Below are 19,118 nucleotides of genomic sequence, written 5' to 3'. Positions count from 1 at the left end.
ATAAATATATATATATATAAATTCTTATTTATCTAATATATTAATATTATAATTTTTATTTACATCAAAAATTTTAAATTTTTAAATTTATAAATTTAATTAAAAATCTATAAACATTAAATTCAAATAAAGTTAAACTAAATTCATAAATTTTATAAAATCTCTCATTCAATATTTCTTAAATAACTTAGACACACATACTCAGATATGTATAAAAGTACTCAGGGAAGACCCACTCGCATTTGAGTGGAACGAATAACAAAAAAACAAATATAATTAAAATATAAAAACTTCTCAACGATATTTTACTGAAACGACCCATTAATAAAAAAAGAAAAAGAAAAAACACATATAATGTTAAAGAAAATGCAAAATCTAATGAACCCACCAAAATGTTTCAAAATTAATCTATAAAGAAAATCCAAATTTATGTACCTTTATATTTAAAAGAAATAATTAATACGCAATGGTTGCATGGAGACCAAGTGTTGTTTTCTCCGTTGCCAAAATAAGCTGCATTCATCTTAGTAAAACTATCAAAATCTTGGTGCAACAGTCAAAATGAACTGCAACTGTAACGGCATTCAATTTTTGTTGTGTGCATATCTACTTTTTCTTTTTTTCTTTTTCAATTCAATGTGCATATCTAAATTAATTTACCCATTAAACAAATTAAAAAATATGGTTTTTTATTAATTTATTAAATTTAATTATCTGAAAAATGAAGTTAATTTGTTAAATTTATTAATTGTATACTAAATATTAGATATAAAAAATATTATTATTTATGTAAACAGAAGTGTTTTTGATCGAACTCTGCAATGAGAAAGGAAGGGAAGGTTGATTCCAAGTTCCAGAGGGAACTCGGAAAAAATTAAAAAGAAATAAAAGGCAGGTGTTGAGAGAAAGCTGATGGAGAGTGTCATGCATTCGTAAAGATGGACACGTACGCATGAATTCAAGGAAAATAAAACTTGTTCACCGGCAATTTGCAACTCTCAGCCTGGAAGCGTTTCGAGTGAGGCTTTCATCTTTATTCTGACAAATATATATATATATATAAATATTTATAGTGACAACGTCTTGACAGTTAATATATTTATTATTAAAATTTATTGTTATATTCAGGTTTTAATACAGAAAATATTAACGTTAGTTGGTAGGGATTACAGTTTAAAAATGAGTTAAAATTGAGTGCTATTTTTGAAAATTAAGAAAATATCAAATTTGAATCTTTTCTCCATTATTTATTAATATAATAAATATTAATAGAAGCTTATATTAAAAAGAAGATTATATAATTTATGAAAAAGATAAAATATAATTATCTCATATTATATAATCTAATTAGGATCATTTAACCTTAATATACATATAATAAATAGAAGAAAGTATAAAACCATAGACATACAAGCTTCTTCCCCTAAAAAGAAAAAGCTCCAAACTGTTCAAATAAACAAAAAAACAATAGTCCATGAGTATAAAAGGCTTTTAATCAAAGGGAAAACAATTTTGTTCACATGTATATACAAACAATAACTGAGGACTCGGACACGCATTTCCCTAAATTATTGATCACAAAGAAGGGAAGATTCACAAAAGATTTAGCAAAAGCATGCATGAAAAAAGATAAATACTTAATATAAAACGGAAGCATGAATAATATGATTGAAGATAAAAAAAAGTGAGTTCTTTAGCTACGTAATGTCTTCAATATTTGGGAGTTAGCTCATACTACTGAGCCCATGTTGGATGTCAAATCTTGACTATGGATTCAGTTGCAAACTATGTGATGATCCTGTGCTGTATTTGTAACGTTGGAGATGCATCAACGACCTCATAGTAACGGAATTCATCGATGGCAGGCTCCTCTGCCGGGTTTGTTCAAAGTTAACGTTGATGCATTAGTGATGAGGAGTAAATTTGGTGCAGTTGTTGGAGACTGCACAGCAGCCTCGAGTTCATTCTCTTATTCAGGTCTGATTGCTCAGCATATAAAGCTCCTTTTGAACACAAATGCCTTCTGCATCTCTCTCTTGGACCTCCAGGAACAACAAAAAAGTGGCTCATGCCTTGGCCTCTTTAGGTTTCGATTTTATTTCAGATTCTTTTCTTATTGAGGACGTTCCTCACTCTATTATATCCCTCGTTCAGCAGGATATTTGAGGACAATTTTCAGTTTGATAATTATCAAAATAAATAAATATCTTTAATATTAAGATATGATGTAAAATTTCTTTTCGAAATGTTATTTATGTATTTAATATTGGCTGAATATATCTCAACTTTTAAATTTTAAAATGAATTTATAATTAAAAAATTTATTTTATTTAATTTAGAAATTATTAAATACATATTTATTATTTAATATTAAAATAATATATATATACACTACATATTTATTTACTACGGTGTATAAATCTAATATAATAAAAATAAAAATATCAATTTTATAAATTTTAATAATTAAGCCTTCATATCATATCATGAATGAATAAGATCTAAAACTTTTATAAATGAAGTTTAATTGTTAAAAGAATGCAGGAAGTGATGAGAGAACAAATAGTAACAGAAGTGGGTATGGCTAACAGACGAAAAAACAAAAAAAAAGGTGCGTATTTATCAATAATTTACAGAAAGAATATAATAATATATAAAAAGAAAAACTATAAAATGAGGTGGCTCAACCAATTTAATAACCAAAACAAGTCGCACGCTAAAATATTTCCCATGAAATTGGTCTATCCAACAGCTTTACTGTAATTTAATCCTTTCATTTCTCCCTATTTAATCACATCGTCATCGTATCTTAAACATGTTTTTCTTCATTTCATAAATTTAATTTCCCACCCCCTCACTTTTTACAAATTCCAAATTTCCTCCCCGAACATTTCTCTCAAATCTCAATACTCCTCTCCATTTCTTATTCGCGATTTCCTCGTGTATGCTTCAAGCTTAAATCCCCTAATCCCTCTACAAACCCTTTTTTTTCTTCTTAAAAATTTCTTTTTGGATGGAGAGAGTTATAGGAAACAAGTACAAGCTAGGTCGCAAACTTGGAAGTGGATCGTTCGGTGAAGTCTATCTAGGTTTTTTTCTGAAATAAAAGTTCTATTTCTTTGTATTGGTTTTTAGCTTTACTGTTTTGGTTCAATGGAAGTTACTGATTGCGTCTTTTGTGGAAATTGATTTCAGCTAGCCATATTAACAGTGGTGAAATTGTCGCTGTCAAGATTGTAAGCATTTTAGTTATGTTTGTTTCTGAAATAGCTGAAGTGATTTTGATTTGTTTAGGGTTTAATTTGTCCTTCTATGTTGTTTTGTTTTTTAATTCGTTTTGGTTTATAGGAAAATAGCAAGACAAAGCATCCACAATTGTTATATGAAGCTAAGTTGTATAGTATTCTTCAAGGGGCAAGTGAGTATCAGATAATAATTCTGATTTATTTAGTTTCATATGCTGTTTAGCTGTTTCTTTTTTCTTGATGGATGATGTGTTTAATTTAATTTAATGAATTAATTTAACTTTTTCAGGTGGTGTGGCGAGCATAAGATGGTGTGGTGTGGATGGGGATGATAATGCGCTCGTCCTTGATTTGCTAGGACCAAGTTTGGAAGATTTGATTGTCTATTGTGGAAGGAAATTTTCACTTAAAACAGTGTTGATGGTGGCTGATCAGATGGTAATCGCCGAACTCGTTTATTAAATTTTTGGCTGTGATAGCTGTTTCTAGTAGCTTATATTTATTTTATTAGATTTAGTGCTGAATATGAACATAATATCAATTAGCGGCATGGAGATTTTTGTGGTTCACATACGAGGGGAAAATATTTAATTTCTGATTGACTTCATTTTGTTTTATTATCTTTAATTCGAAATGCAGATTTCAAGAATAGAATACTTACATTCTAAAGGGTTTTTGCATAGAGATATCAAACCAGATAACTTTCTTATGGGTCTTGGGAAGAAAGCTAATCAGGTATAAATTCCTGTTATGTGCTTGTCTTCAACGTGTTACATATGTGAATAATTTTGTTCTCTGGTTGTTAATTTCCTTCCCTTCTTCTTTACTGGGTTTGTTCCTATTTTACCATCTTTATCAGGTGTACATCATTGATTTTGGACTAGCGAAAAGATATAGGGACTCAACAACAAATCGCCATATTCCTTACAGGTAATATTTCTATGAGTATTTCCTTGCTTGATATCTGATGGGATATGGACTCTGATTTTTGACAGTATGGTGGCATATCTATAAGTTGTCTGGTTTTCCATGTAATAGCAATGAAAATAAATGGTAATGCAATTTCATTGTGAAGATAGAGGATAAAATCATTTGTCATTTTTAGACGAGCGTGTTAGAGTGTAGACTTGGCTTTTGATCCGTGAAATGATGCATAGCATCATATGGAGGGGATTATTGTTACAAACAGAGAGATACTGGTTATTTCTGCTCTCTGCTTATGAAGATTAACGTCTATATTTTTGGCATCTAAAGATGTTTGATTCTTTTTAGAACCCTGAAACGTGAATTACTGTGCATTATGGTATATTAGCTCTTAGAAAATCCCTGTTATGCTAAAAGCTGTAAAGAAATAACCTGTTATCTGTTTGTACTTTGTACTTGCATGTGTTTATACATTCCTTTCCTGACTCCTTTGGTCTTTTTTATCTGTATGCCATTTTCTCCCTTTACCTTCTTTTATGTACCTTGATTGGCTAAATAAGTGTTTTCCCTACTTTGATAAACTCATACAGAGAGAACAAAAACTTAACTGGGACTGCACGCTATGCAAGTTGCAATACTCATCTTGGAATTGGTAAGTTAAAAATGTTTGTTAATATGTTTTCGCAAGATGGGACCTAGGAGCTGCACTCATTGTTGAATAATCTATTCAGAGCAAAGCCGCCGGGATGATCTGGAGTCTCTTGGTTATGTTCTCTTGTACTTCTTGAGAGGAAGGTATGCTCTTTAGGCATTACTGCTGTTTCTATTAGGTGATGTGAGAAACTGGTCACAACTATTTGATCAATTTGTTTCTTTATTTAGCCTTCCGTGGCAGGGTCTGAAAGCAGCAACAAAGAAGCAAAAGTATGATAAAATATGTGAAAAGAAGTTATCAACTCCAATTGAGGTGCGTGCCCGAATGTTATAGACTTTGAAGTTATGTCTGCTTTTCATTCAGCTTTAGTTTTCTAAATTAACCATATTCATTATATTAGACAATCGTGCTTACACATTAAATTCTATAAAACGGAAGTCTGAAACAAATGCAGCGACGGGAACCCTAAGTTTACATTATTATTCCAGAAAAGGTGGCTAGCATGCTTATGGGCTTGGGTTGATGAAATTATTCTATGTACATACTATTAAAAAACATATTATTTGAAGTTATTGAAGACTTGAAGCTGATTGTAGGAGTGCTTTATAAGAGGTTGATGCTGAAAATGGGGTTGGGGGAAAAAAAATTGGATGCTGTCCGTTCGCAAAATTCTATGTGTGTTCTTGTAGCTACCTGTTTCAGTTTAAATATGCTCCTTTGCAGTTAATGATCTGTTAATATTTGTTTCTGAAAGGTCTTATGCAAGTCACATCCTGTGGAGTTTGCTTCCTACTTTCATTATTGCCACTCCTTAACATTTGATCAGCGACCTGATTATGGTTTTCTGAAGCGCCTTTTTCGTGACTTGTTTGCTCGCGAAGGTAATTGATTATTTAAATTTTTACTTTCTTTTTCTTCATAGTTCCATTGGCTTGTGGAGCCAATAAACAAGGGTAAGTTCCCTTTCTTTGCATACTGAGGATTGCAACACCCTTATCAATAGATGGATTGCCTTATGCTTATATTGTTTCTTTTGGTTTTCTTGGATATGGTACATGTAAATCTGGGAAGATAATGAATCAACTTCCACATTGTTTTTATTGTACCATCCATATTTTTTTTGCTAAAATGATTGTAGTTTCAATTATTTTCTTATCCCAAAATGTTCCGTATCTGGCAGGATATGAATTTGATTTTGTTTTTGACTGGACAATTCTAAAGTACCAATGGACACAAAAGAGGAAGGCCCAAGCTCAAACATCGGTTAGCTCCCCTACCTTCTTTCTTTCTTTCTTTTTCTTTTCTGGTCCTTAAGTTAATTCCAATGAGTTACTGAAGGCTTCTATGAGAGCCTGTTAATTGGCCTCCCCTCAGCCTTTGCTTTTTGTTAAACTGTGATGTCTGTTTATTCTGATTAGATGCTTAATTTAATTGTTAAATGGATAACTTAATATTAGCTTGTACTTAAGATATCATTTGCATTTCTTCTGGTTTGCTTGTATCTGATCTTGATTTATTTATTTCACATGGGATTCTTCAGAGTTTTCAGCCAGGTTCTGGAATAACAAGCAGTCAAGCTATCGCTATGGATCTGGATAAGCAAAAAGGTAAGGATTTGTATTGATCAAGACAATGCATATTAATGTTCTTATACTAAGCTTTTGTTTTGCTTGTTGGACTTAGGAGCCATAAGAATGTTAATGTTAGAAATTGCTCATGTTTGGTTTTGTTCTTTTTGATTTCCAGGGCTCAGTGGCAATTCTTGCTCAGGTGAAATTGCAGAACATAGGATATCAAGCAATGCCGTTCATCCTGATGTTCATTCACAATTACGAAGGTCTCAGAAGTTAGGCACTGATAATCCAGTTGACAAACACGTGAGTCATCTCTTGAAGTAAACTCTGACATCTTTACTGGCCGTCTTTATCTGATCTGGAATTTGCCTCTGTGCGCCTAGAATCAAATGTTGCACTTGATGCAACCTTTTTTTTGTTTGTCTTCTAATTTGAAGACAGCTTTGTCCTAATTGGTGGTTATATACATCATTGTGCTGCACTCTGGATTGATATTTAGTTGAATAATGACCGTTTAAAAATTTTATGCTTGCAGATTGTTACAAATGCACCAACAGCATCTACTTCATTTGCTATGCCCAACTCTTTTGGGAGATATATAAAGAAAGTAGAAGCTACAACTGAAGATTCAAATATTGGTCCTAGAATAGGGAATAGAAATGGTGCCAGCAGCTTGATGAGAATTTCTTCTGCTAAGTAATAAGTATGATAACTTTATTTGAAGTCATTTGTTTATTATCCTTGTATTTTTGGTTAAATTCGTCGTTATATACAGCACCACCATTATTGCTATAAACAGTGCCATCTTGAGCAGCTGCTAAGCTTTTCTTTTTAATTTTTGTTTGTAATTCCAGATGCAGATTCGAGGGACAAAATCCAGGTACTATGGTGTCGCTATCATAAAAGTTTGGCTTGATCTCTTCAACCCGAGAATCTTGGTTTGCTCAATTTATCATTCACAAGGCAACTGCAAAGTACAGACACATTGGATGATGCTGGGCCCTAGCCCATGGCAGCTTGGATTTTTTACTGTGTGCATGGATGGAAAAAGATTAAGCCTGTTAAATGTTCAGTTGTTGATGAATGATATGTATAGTGTCTCATCCATCCTCCATTAATAGATCACAAAGTTTCTTGGATGTTGTACGGGTATTTTGACTATGTATTTTATTCATGATAAAGTTGCTGCCCATTTTTATTGCATTATATTCTTGGCTTTGGATTTTTACCTGGATCAATTTGAATCTAGGTACCTGCGTCCTTCAGAATCCGAAAAAAAGTATGGTAATCTAGTGTTTCAGGTACCTAGTTACATCATTTGTTCTCATGGAGCTTTTATCAGTTGTTTTTTTCTTTTCTCCATGTATCAAAACTTTATGGAACTTTTTGTGATTGACCATATATATATATATTTTTTTTTTCCTTGCCAGATTTTCAATACTTGTGGTCTTGATATGAAATGGATTTAGTTGGTGAGTGCAAAGAGTCATTGGAAGTGTTGATGCAGAAGAATGACGGTTTCTTAGATCCCCATCTTACAATTGTAGTCTGGATTCTGGAAGTTTTTTGGGTTCCTTGCCAAGGTAATTAATAATTTGAAAGCTCTTTGTTATGCCTATCTTTTGATATTGAATTTGTGCTGAATTAGATTGAAATAATCATTCCACATTCATTTTCTCTATTGCCAATAGGTCTTTTAACACCCTGAGATAATCATACAACTGAGAACTGGTTATGTTGTGTCTATTCTGAAGGAAAATTATATCTCGGGATTTTTTCCTTAAAATAGTCACAAGAGGACAAGTCAGTGTTTGAAATCGATGCTTTAGAAATTCCAGATTGAAGATCAGGCTTTATAATGTTATCCCTATAGAGCCTGTTAGGAATATTCCATTATTATATATATATATATATATTTCCGTTTGTGAAGATGATAAAAAATCCAAATGGGTCACTTTGTCGTGCAGCTGCACTTCATTCTGCCCTCTTGAAGAAGAGAAGAGAAGTACGAGAAGAGAAGACGAGGGGAGGATGCCTAAGAATCTTAATCGTTCCTAGGAATATTCTATTATTATATATATATATATTTTTGTGTATTGAGTTTCCAGCCTCTGGATTTTATTTAATTATTTTATGGTAAGCCAAATAATGGTGCAATTTTAGACTACATTGAGGGCTTAAGCGTCTGTTTCTTCTTGCAGAGGAGGCTGATCGGACTGTGGAAACATATATGTTACGTCTGTAAATTCTGACACAGAATCATCTGGAGTCTGATTGAAGAACATTTATTTAGAGGGTCAAGATCCAGAGGAGCCAATTTTTACTAGTACATATAAAAGTTAACGGCTCTTGTTTGTGACTTTCTAAATTATTTTTCTTCTTCATTTTCTATTTAAAAGAAACGAGCAACAGAAAGAAAAAAAAAAGGTTACTTTACAACAAAAGCAAGTTCTAAAATCCATCCTGTTTTCTTTTTTGTAAGTGAAAGGTAATAATCTTGAATTGTAATTGCTCTTTTATTTTCTCACTCCGCTTAATTAATGGTATGAAATGAAATGGTGTTTTTACATATGTACCGTAAATGACTTGAGATTTATCAATATTGTTTTTCTGAATAAACATGAGATGAAACAGTTATATTTCTTTATAACCCGCCATCATATATCAAATAAGATATCTGATACTCGGTGTTTTGCTACTTTTTCATCATCACATATATTTTAAATTATTTGAAATTTATTCTTTTTCTTTTTTAAGAATGAATGATGCCTCAACTTAATAATTAAATAAAATGACTTTTAAGAATACAATCATGATTTCGAAAAAAAGTAATATAATTAATTAGTAGGGTTGCATAGTTTACTCCAATGTCTAGCCAAACTCAGTTTGGTGCACCTAAAATAGCATTATGGACTATCATCCGTATATTTGGCATGGAAAGACGCCAAGGTACGGACACAGCCCCTGGACCGCTCTAAACGTTAAACTTGCAGTCACAACTTAAAGCTTGTGAACCGCGTAGAAAAGCTAAAACTAAGCCCCTCTTGTCTGCTCCCTCTCTTAACAATAGCCTCCTAAAAGCAGAGCTTTCATTTGATTGATCAGCAACAATGGCAACGGCTTCTCTGGACGAAGGAACAGCTAAGGAAGTCCTCAGACAATTCTCATACTCAAAAATCCTTGTTCAAATAGTGACCTCTACTCAAAAAGTTATTTTTAAAATCTTTACAGGTGGGGTTTTACTTCAGTGATAGCAATCCCCCAATAGATAATTTTATGAGGAACACTGTCAATAAAAGTGAAGGTGGCAGTATTCTTTTCATATTTTATGTTTCCTTTTGTGTATGGACATTTATTAAATTTAATTGATTTTATGTTTTAAAAAAATATATATATATATATAATCAAAATATTGAAATGGCCGTACGGAAAACACTAATATTAATTTTCTCTTTAAAGGAAATAAAACGATTATTAAATCCGTATTTCTAAAAAAAGGAAAAGAAATATCTGTAGCCCAAACAGGAAGTTAAGTGCGCGTATTACCGAAGCTAAAACAGCTTCTTAAACCAGAAACTGCCTAAACAAATATATTATATTTCTCAGATTATCAATCTTTTGTTTGGATTTTTTCCATTTTACCGTTACTCAAATCCTACGGTTCCAAAAATTTATCTGTAATAAAATCTTTATAAGTATCTAATGTTGAGGGGATTTTGAATTTGATCATGAAAAATATTGTGACATATTATAGATAAAACCATAGACAATAATGTGTAATAGTAATTCCAACTAAAGTGTTTCTACGCAAACTATTCATTTTTATTAATGACTACTTTTTCTTTTTATCTTTGCTTTGCTCATTAATTTTATGTTTGCATAAATATCCAACAGCAAACGAATTTTTTTTTTTTTTTGAGAATAGGAAATAAAAATAATATTTAATATGTCAACTCATAAATAATTTTTTAACTTGCTTTCTTTTTATCCATGGCAACACAGCGTATAAATGCATTTTGTTTCGCAGGTATCAAGTTTTTTTTCTTGAAATAAGTATATAAAAATACCTTTTGATTTTATCATTTTATAATTTTTAATATATAATTTTTTTTTTAAAAAAAAGAAATATATGGTTATAAAGCGTGATAAAAAAAGATCCCATTGTTAAAAAATCTCAATTTGTAAGGATGCAGCCACTTTTATGTTGATCGACCATTATTATCATGTTGTTTGTATTTGATAGTGTGAGTTTGAAGTTTAACAACTCATAATTTTATTATTTGACTGTTAAATCGCGATTTAAGAAGTTATTTATCCGATGATATCGATTTAACGGTCAAACAATGACGTTTTGATTTGTCAAGCTCTAAATCCATATTATCAAATACGAGAAATATAATATTAATAGCTGATTGAAGCGAAGATGATTAAATCATTACAAATCGAGACTTTTGATATTGAACTATTTTTTTATTATAATTTTTAACCATATGCCTCTTTCTGTCTAAAAAGGACTACATACTGAAAATTGTAAAATAATAAAATTATAAAAATATGTATTTATTCTTTTTTTTTTTCATCTCCTTGGTTTGCCTTTTGATTTATTTTTTTAATCTCATCAGTTTGGCTTCTGTAGAAATGTTGTACAAAAAAAGCCTATGCTCACTTCAATCTAGAAAAGGTAGCTAAAAAATTCTAAAAGTAATTTGAATAAAGAGAGAAAGTAAACTAAGACTAATGTACAACTGATTATATATGGAATAAAATTTAAATGTTTTCTCATGACATATTGAAGAAAATTTGTTGATAATGTAAAAATTTAGAATTGGAAGGTGATCTAAAATAAGACTTAATTGGTGCATTGATGGTCATCATAACCTACCCGGCCTGCACACGGTTGTGGTGGCCACCTCCAAATAAACAATGCTCTTGAATTTGATATTATTATTATTTGAAAAGAGAATGGGCGGAGATGGTTCTATTTTTAACATGTTAATGGAAAGTGGGACCTTTGTAAAGAAGTTAAAGGCTTAATGTGTTAGACATGATGAGACTTAAATCAATCATGAACAAAGCTTTTGCAGTGAGGTATTCTTCTTTCTTTTGCCTTCAATTCCCAACAAAAAGAAAGAAAGAAAGAAAGAAAGAAGAAAACACTCCTTTCCCCAGTCATGCTTAATGTTTAAGCCTTCTATTTAACAGGCCTAGATTTTAATATAAAGGTTCCCTTTGATTGTCCATGAATATGCTATCTATCTCATTAAACCATCCAAAGGAAATTAAGTTAACAGACATTATCTTTTTCCTCCATGTTTTGTTCTGAGTCTTAGCTTAAACCTGAAACTCAGAAATGTTCCTGACTTTGTCCTTTCCTTTTCTCTTTTTCTGGTTGAGAATAGAATATACTGACAAAATGTTGGCGTTTTCTAGTCAAGAAAGGGATCAATCAGACAAGTCAAGGTGAAAAGTAGGAATATGCATACATATACGAGTGCTTAAAAAGCCAAAGATAAAAGCTTTGAAGTGCCTGTCTTAAAGAATTCTTCCTATGCAAAATTTTTATCAAGTTCTTTTCCTCCTCCTTTTGTCTTGTATGTATTATCATTGAGGACAAAGCAAACAGGAAGCTCCTTGCAAACCCTAGTCTTGTCATGGATAATATGTCTTTGCAATCCAAATAAGAAAATGAAACTTTTAGTCCAGTAAGTATTGTGTCTTTTAATTGAAATAAGTTAATAAAATGGTATATCTTTTCCACTTGAAGAAAGGAGAAAATTTAATAACGAATGGAGAAAATCTAATAGCCTTTTCTTTTTGTCTTACAATAGCCTGTAATCAATCACAATTCAAATGATTTGGAGAGCACAAGAGGAACCCCATTTCTTTCTTTAATAGTGGATAACGGTGACAAAGAAGAACCCTAGCTATAATGATCCCGCCGCTCAAGATGTTAAAAAAAATTGTTTAGAACACAAAGAAGTGGAGAATATATATAGTGGAAGTCGAGGACAAAGATGAATATCCTTTGATTGGGGTGGGGTGGGGGGCCTTTTCTGTGGTATCTCTCCACTTTTTTCTTTACTTTCATTTTCTTCAATAAAGAAACATGCAATTTCACTTCACTTCCCATGTTAAATATCAACTGTTCTTTGTTCCTTTCTTCAATAGCTTTCTTTCTTTCTAAGCATGAGAACTTTCAACCAAAACCACAGTGCGGAGGAGTCTGAACCAAGTGGGAATAGCAAGCTCAGAAGTAAGTTTATTTTTCATGATTATAAAGCTAGCTAAGCTTTCTAACTATAATTATTGGAGCTTTAAGTATGATGTTCTTTCTAATGTCTTCGTGTGATTCAGTGAGCTCTAGCAGCACAAAGAGCTTATCGAAGAAGCTTGAGAACATTGATGAAAATGGTCCTGCTCTTTGGCAGCCAGTGCCATGTGATGCTCCTGAAACTCCTACCGAGTCCATGGAGTTTCTTGCTAGATCATGGAGTGTTTCTGCCGTAGAGCTCTCTAAAGCTCTTTCCAATACTCATGCTACTTGTGACAACGCCGACAAGCTACCTTTTTCTTCTTCTGAAACTGTTGCAGCTCCCAAAGACTCCGTAAGTTTCCTTAGCTCTACTACAAGGTGCCCTTGTTTTTTTGTTTTTCCCATGTCCTTCTCTCGTGTTGTTTTCATATACGTCAATTGCGATCTGAATGTTAAAAGTTGCTTCAGCAGTTTCCGAATTACAGTGCTGGTAGCCCTCCAATATCCCCAAGAGATAGTGAAGAAATGAAGGTACTTCTTGTCTTCTCTCCGTTTCAATATGCTGCTTTGAAACGGGCAGGCATGCTCCTAAAGTTATCAAGAAACTGGAAACGCTGTCTAATTTGTCGATATTTGCAACTTTATATCCTCTGTACTAAAAAGTGATTGTAACACACTAAGAATAGCCAATTCTTGAAAGTAAATTAAACTCACAAAGCAGGAAATAAAAATGTGCTTACTGGTCCATAGATCTGAATCAATACAATGGGATCCTTAGAAATTTCTTGCTGAACTGCCTTTATCAGAATGAAGCATTCAATCCAGAATAAACTGCTTCTGATAAGCGAGGATAATTGTATTTCTCATAGCCACTTAATCTATGCAGGAATTGTTTTTACTTCATCAAGTACTCAATCCAGAATTCCTTTCCAGTCAACAACTGCTAAAAACTGGGGTATCTAAATTATTGAAACTTATCGAGATAGTCAACATTCGTATGGTCATCCCCATTTAACATTACTGCCGTGCAGCTATACAGAAGCATATTGAAAGGGAGAACAATGGGAAGATGGTTGAAGGATCAAAAGGAGAGGAAGAAGCAGGAGATCAGAACTCATAATGCTCAACTGCATGCAGCTGTCTCTGTAGCAGGGCTTGCTGCGGCCATTGCTGCACTAGCCGCCTCCAATGCCATGTCAGCAGAAATGGCAGCAACCTGCCAGAAGACATCTTCCAAAACATCAGCTGCAATGGCCTCAGCAGCAGCTCTAGTAGCATCTCACTGCATTGAGCTTGCGGAAGATATGGGAGCCAATCATGATCAAATCTTAACAGTTGTCAACTCTGCCGTTAATGCAAGGAGTAGTGGAGATATCATGACCCTAACAGCTGGAGCAGCTACAGGTACTAGAAAACTTCTTCAATCGCTTCTAGAACTCAGTTGTCTATGATTTAAATGTGCATTTAACTTAACCAGATTTAGCAACTTCAATAAATGCTACTGGCGAAAACGATGAACAGATTATTAAACGTCCTTTTAGGTAGACTTACAATCTAGTATAAAATAAGAGTCATGCTTGAAGCAGACACATTTAATTATATATATAAATATGAGATGGCAGGAAGAAATGAATGCAATAAAACCATTTTTTTCCCCTGATATGTTCTCAATTACAAGACGATGTCTAAATTTATTACATTTTCCATGAGTAGCATTACGAGGTGCTAACACTTTAAAAGCGAGTTTCCAAAAGGGTTACATAACTACGGCTTTTGCCCTGGTGGAAGAAAAAAGTGAAGAGGGCAAAGAATCTAACATCTTGGCAGCATTGAACTTTGTGACCAGAGGGGGAGAACTTCTCAAGCGTACAAGGAAAGGTATATATATATTTCACTTCAATACTAGAAGCATTTATAAATACAGTGAAATCACATTGACAGACTCCATAAAAGAGATGCAACTGGCACTGATTATCATGTACATGTTGATGGCAGGAGCTCTCCATTGGAAGCAAGTTTCTTTTAACATCAACTCAACCTGGCAGGTAAAGCAGGAAATACTCAAACCATGCAACTAAATAACTTATTAGCAATGAATTTGAGCACTTCTAAAGTTCAAGAGGAAACAACTTAGAAGCTAACTTAAAATGATAAAGACTTTCAGGCAGTCCAGCTGCATAATAAAAATAGAAGTAGTATTCATATATTTTTGTTCTCAGAAAAATCAAGCACCTACTAAATTTTAACAAAAACAGGTGGTAGCTAAATTGAAAAGCAAGCATATGGCAGGAACATTCACAAAAAAGAAGAAGTGTAAGCAAAATCTCAAACCCAGAACTCATAAATACCTTTCTCTCAGCCCATTCTACTGAGTCAAGCCATGCTGTGATCACAGGTGTAGTCTCTGGAGTATACAGTGACATCCCAGCGTGGCCTGGAAGGGAGAGAGAAGACTGCAACGAGCAAAGAGCTTACTTTGGGATCAAAACAGCTGAGAGAGTTATAGAGTTTGAATGCAGAAGTAAAGGTGAAAAACTCATATGGACTGAGGGAATTCAGCAAATGTTGAGTTGCCGTGCCAATTTAAAATATGAGACAACTTCCAATTGCTTCAAAACTAGTCTTTGATTTTTCCAAAGTGATTAGCATGAAATGTACATCTCAATCTTCAATTTTCTTTGGCATGTATTAAGCAAATTGTAAATGCACTTATAATAATTGGTAGTCATAACGTCACATACAGAGCCACATGGGGGGAGGAATATACTGGCATGGGGATTGGGGGGACATTCTAGCAGGTGCTATTTGTGAATTTAAAAGAAAGAAAAAAAAAAGGCAGCTCTCTATGTGAAAAAATTGTCAAGTAATCTTCCCATTGAATCAATGAAGCAGCTATCATGATATACTTTGATCACTCCAATTCCCTGAGAAAATCGACATTATCAACAAAGACCTGCAAGAAGGGCAAAATTTATGTGGTCAAAGATCATACCAAGGATTAAAAGAAGAGTTCACTACTGAACACACACACAAAGACAAGGGAGAGAAACTGATATCAAGCTGACATATTCATATTGAACTCTACAAAAGATAACTGTTTTTGAAATATATGGGTTGATCTATTGTTCCCTATTAAGATCTAGGCCCTTCTGCTAATATTAAAATCATCATTTTTCCAAAACTAATTTCACCATAAAACATGCTCCATGGGATTGTGAGGGAACAGATACAGCATTATGTCAACTCTATGGCCAAACTCAAAGCATTATATCAATTCCAGTTCAGGCTGAAGCTGTTGAAACCTACTCTGAGTTCACAGGCTAAAAAGAGTAATGGTCACCCCATTAAATGCCTTTTCATCTCGAGTCTTCTGATTATCTAGTTGTATTCAATTGCTTAGAAAACATGAAGGCAATGCAGCAAAAGTGATAAACCCAACAGGAAAAACACCACAAAAGTCCCAGATGAACCCCCGTGAAAAGTAGAAGCCATACTGATTTCCAACCATCAGGATCCAAGCATGCAGTGATCTTGGTATTAATTCCTGGTAGGGGTCCAGGTTCACGAATAATTTCTCCTCCACACAGTTTAATTGCTTCTGCACTCTTGTACACATCATTTGTGCCAATTGCAATCTGGTAAATACTAAACATAGTACTAAATTACTAACAGCCTAACATAGAAAAAATAGAGATGAGGAGCAAAGGTCTTACCACATGCACAGGAGGCACGAGTAACATAGAAGTCATACAAACTAGATTATTGAACTATGCAGGGAGTAAAGGTATATAATTCACCTGTGCGTAACCATCTCCTTTTTCATATTCTGTGATTCCATAGTTATATGTAAGTTCCAGCACTGCATTTTTATCTTCTGGGCCATACCCCATTATGGCTACTGAATACTGAAAAGGTTCAAATAACCAAGAGGTCAGGGAGAATTCATAAAGAAGAATTAGTCAGATCAAAGTCACATTAAATAAACGGCAGAGTTGTTGAAAATACATTAACTCTTGGAAAGAAAAATCCGCAATATGGATAAGTTTTTAAAAAGCATAAATAGAAGATCAGAAAACTTGAAAAGAGTCATGGAATTTTTGGCGTAAGTTAACCTTTGACTCTGGGTCATCCCTTTTGCGGAGAAGCTGCAAGCCAAAGGCCTTCAAATTCAGGAATTAGGAAAGCCAGAACTCCAGTTAGTTTATGTTGATGACAGCTGAAGAAGAAAGTAGCAGCTTCTGACCACATGTATTCAAGCTTACCTTCTTATAGAAATTCACGGAGCGCTCAAGATCCCCCACTCTAAGCATCACTTGGCATAGGGGCTCAGGTGTGGGTCCCCTCTCCAAAAGCTCAAAAGTATAACCATCTGGATCTTGAACATAAGCAATTATTGAACCTCCACCTTTAACAGGACCAGAGTCTCTAGTAATTCTGCCCCCTTTTGCCTTTACAAGATTTACTGTCTTGACAACCTAAGTTGGAAAGAATCTAGTGTGAAGCGCATAAGCATCATTTGATCATAAATTTAAATATGAATTCATATGCCAATTTTAGCTGTATACTATAATCCTGGATGCATAGCTATTCTTAGAAAATTACTTCCAATGGATGTTTGAACTCTCAACACAATGGAAGAATCTATTGCAAGAGATGATTGAAAAGAAAGTCTGCCTGATAAGGAAGTTTATCAGTTCGCTCTTCAATTCTATATGGTCCCCTTGTAAAACTGTTACTTTAAATCATATGGAGCATATGCCATATAAAATAATGAAGAAGACTTAAGTGTTTCGAGATAGAGGAACATACATCCTCTACTGCAATGCCAAAATGGCCGAATCCATTTCCGATGTTATACTTGTCAATTCCGTAATCTGCATATATTGCAAAATTTTAATCCGCATGAGAAAATGGGTAAGATCCACTATTATAAGAATTACAACCACATATTATAATTATGACACAAGTTGAATATATAAGCACATAAAAAGAGGATAACTACTTACTATAAGTAAGTTCAACAGTAAAATTAGATTCTTCAGGTCCATATCCAAGAAAAGCATTTGAATATCTCTCTTCCGGTATGTTACGTTTTCTTAACAGCTTCATTCCCAGACATTCAGTGTAAAATCTGAACATTTCCAAAGGCTAATTAGCATCATTTGTAGATTCAATAGCACTAAATTAGAAGTATGGACAGTGGCATGAATGAAGAAGCAAATATCTGTACTTTATTGTCTTGTCCAAGTCTCCAACACGATAAACAACATGGAGCATTCTTCTTTTATCATTACTAACCCACTCTAATACATTTTGCTCAGCAAGTGCAGTACTCATTGATGCCATTTTTGAAGATGTGCTAGCCTCTGAAGTATTTCCATCCACTCTTAACAATTTAGATGCTCTCCCACCTAACAAGTGGGACTCAGGGAGAGCTGCATAACCAATCCAAGTCCATTATCACAGAAGAAGAGAAAAATCAACTTCATACTTGCTTAACAAGAGTCTAAAGCAGGATAAAAGTTATAATTCTACAAAGTCAATTTCAAATTGCTAAAAACTACTGCAACCAACCCCAACATAACATCCAAAATCAGAAAAAAAAAAACCTTTTCCACCAAAATCAATCATAAGAATAAGAAAAAGGTTACTAAAAGAGCTAATTATATATTAAATTCTTAGGGATGAGTAATTCCCAATTGACTCGATTACATAGCAGAGGTCCATAAAAGACCATTGGTTTTCAGCAAGTAAGAAAGCAGCAAACTTGAACACAAACCCAGAAAAGAAAACAAAAATAAATAAATAAATAAATAAATAAATAATAGGAAGGGAGGAACAATAAAATGTATACCAGCCCCAAGTTGAAAGAGAGCGAGTCTTCGAGAAGGATTATTGTGAATGGAAGTGGTGGCAACATTATCAGTATTATCACTATTAGTATTGTTTCCATTGTGCAAAGAAGAGAGCTTCAAGGAAAGTGAGTGAAAAGAAGCTTTATAATTCTTTTGCTTTGGAACACTGAGAAGAGTACATGTAGAAGAAGCAGAAGATGGCAGTGGGACTGTTGTTAGCATCTTCGTTTCCTTTTCCTGCTTCTCTCTCTGGCTCTGCGTTTCTTATTTTCGGCATATAGTATATATGAATATTATCTACGTTCGTATGGATTCAAATTGTAGGAGTAGTATTAGCCCATTGGCTCCTATGACCTATGATCCAAGCATTGGGCTCAATAATTGTTCACATATTAATACATATGAGATATATTCTCCAACCTAGCCCATTCATATCAAAATAGAATGTTCGTTCAAAAAAACATGAAAAAATTAAAATAGATCAAGCACCTGCGGCTAAAGAGAATGAAATGTCGTTAGCAGGGTGAGATGATCTTCTAATAAGAAAGGATAATTATCTTTTCATTATTTTTCTTTTCTGTATTGTGAGAGAAAGGAAAATAGTATTAATGT

General features: G+C 33.4%; 3 protein-coding genes across 8 annotated transcripts; 2 read left to right on the top strand and 1 right to left on the bottom strand.

The window, feature by feature from the left end:
• Nucleotides 1-2,571: 2,571 nt before the first annotated feature.
• On the top strand, nucleotides 2,572-7,604 carry LOC8271183 (casein kinase 1-like protein 3). The gene is made up of 15 exons (XM_048371819.1): nucleotides 2,572-3,089; nucleotides 3,196-3,236; nucleotides 3,349-3,418; nucleotides 3,535-3,683; nucleotides 3,885-3,980; nucleotides 4,105-4,175; nucleotides 4,760-4,821; nucleotides 4,901-4,964; nucleotides 5,052-5,136; nucleotides 5,579-5,705; nucleotides 6,005-6,087; nucleotides 6,365-6,431; nucleotides 6,571-6,701; nucleotides 6,934-7,101; nucleotides 7,253-7,604. Exons 1-14 carry the CDS (start codon nucleotides 3,014-3,016, stop codon nucleotides 7,096-7,098), a joined length of 1,287 nt encoding a protein of 428 aa, XP_048227776.1. The 5' UTR covers nucleotides 2,572-3,013; the 3' UTR covers nucleotides 7,099-7,101; nucleotides 7,253-7,604.
• Nucleotides 7,605-11,620: 4,016 nt separating this feature from the next.
• Nucleotides 11,621-15,328, top strand: LOC8271182 (VAN3-binding protein). 4 transcript variants are annotated; one of them, XM_025156908.2, is made up of 10 exons: nucleotides 11,621-12,100; nucleotides 12,227-12,651; nucleotides 12,753-13,003; nucleotides 13,120-13,182; nucleotides 13,538-13,606; nucleotides 13,683-14,055; nucleotides 14,365-14,529; nucleotides 14,647-14,696; nucleotides 14,907-14,964; nucleotides 15,047-15,328. In XM_025156908.2, the coding sequence occupies exons 2-10, from the start codon at nucleotides 12,585-12,587 to the stop codon at nucleotides 15,277-15,279; spliced, it is 1,329 nt and encodes a 442-aa protein (XP_025012676.1). In that variant the 5' UTR covers nucleotides 11,621-12,100; nucleotides 12,227-12,584; the 3' UTR covers nucleotides 15,280-15,328. The 4 variants fall into 4 exon arrangements, with proteins under 4 accessions (XP_025012676.1, XP_048228157.1, XP_025012674.1 ...); XM_048372200.1 differs by having other exon boundaries at nucleotides 11,710-12,100; nucleotides 14,365-14,696; XM_025156907.2 differs by having other exon boundaries at nucleotides 11,718-12,100; nucleotides 13,123-13,182; nucleotides 14,365-14,696.
• Nucleotides 14,281-18,795, bottom strand: LOC8271181 (lactoylglutathione lyase GLX1). Of its 3 annotated transcripts, none has more exons than XM_015717692.3 (10): nucleotides 18,506-18,795; nucleotides 17,882-18,086; nucleotides 17,658-17,782; nucleotides 17,461-17,525; nucleotides 16,914-17,126; nucleotides 16,764-16,811; nucleotides 16,449-16,556; nucleotides 16,146-16,296; nucleotides 15,000-15,604; nucleotides 14,281-14,689 (listed from the first exon to the last, which is right to left on the bottom strand). In XM_015717692.3, exons 1-8 carry the CDS (start codon nucleotides 18,726-18,728, stop codon nucleotides 16,267-16,269), a joined length of 1,017 nt encoding a protein of 338 aa, XP_015573178.1. In that variant the 5' UTR covers nucleotides 18,729-18,795; the 3' UTR covers nucleotides 14,281-14,689; nucleotides 15,000-15,604; nucleotides 16,146-16,266. The 3 variants fall into 3 exon arrangements, with proteins under 3 accessions (XP_015573178.1, XP_002516541.1, XP_015573177.1); XM_002516495.4 differs by having other exon boundaries at nucleotides 16,146-16,286; XM_015717691.3 differs by lacking the exon at nucleotides 16,146-16,296.
• Nucleotides 18,796-19,118: the final 323 nt, after the last annotated feature.

This window comes from Ricinus communis, chromosome 3 (genome assembly GCF_019578655.1).
Source record: "Ricinus communis isolate WT05 ecotype wild-type chromosome 3, ASM1957865v1, whole genome shotgun sequence".
Lineage (NCBI taxonomy): Eukaryota > Viridiplantae > Streptophyta > Magnoliopsida > Malpighiales > Euphorbiaceae > Ricinus > Ricinus communis.
The sequence above is the reverse complement of the archived record's forward strand: the minus strand, read 5'-3'. Positions and strand labels throughout refer to the sequence as shown.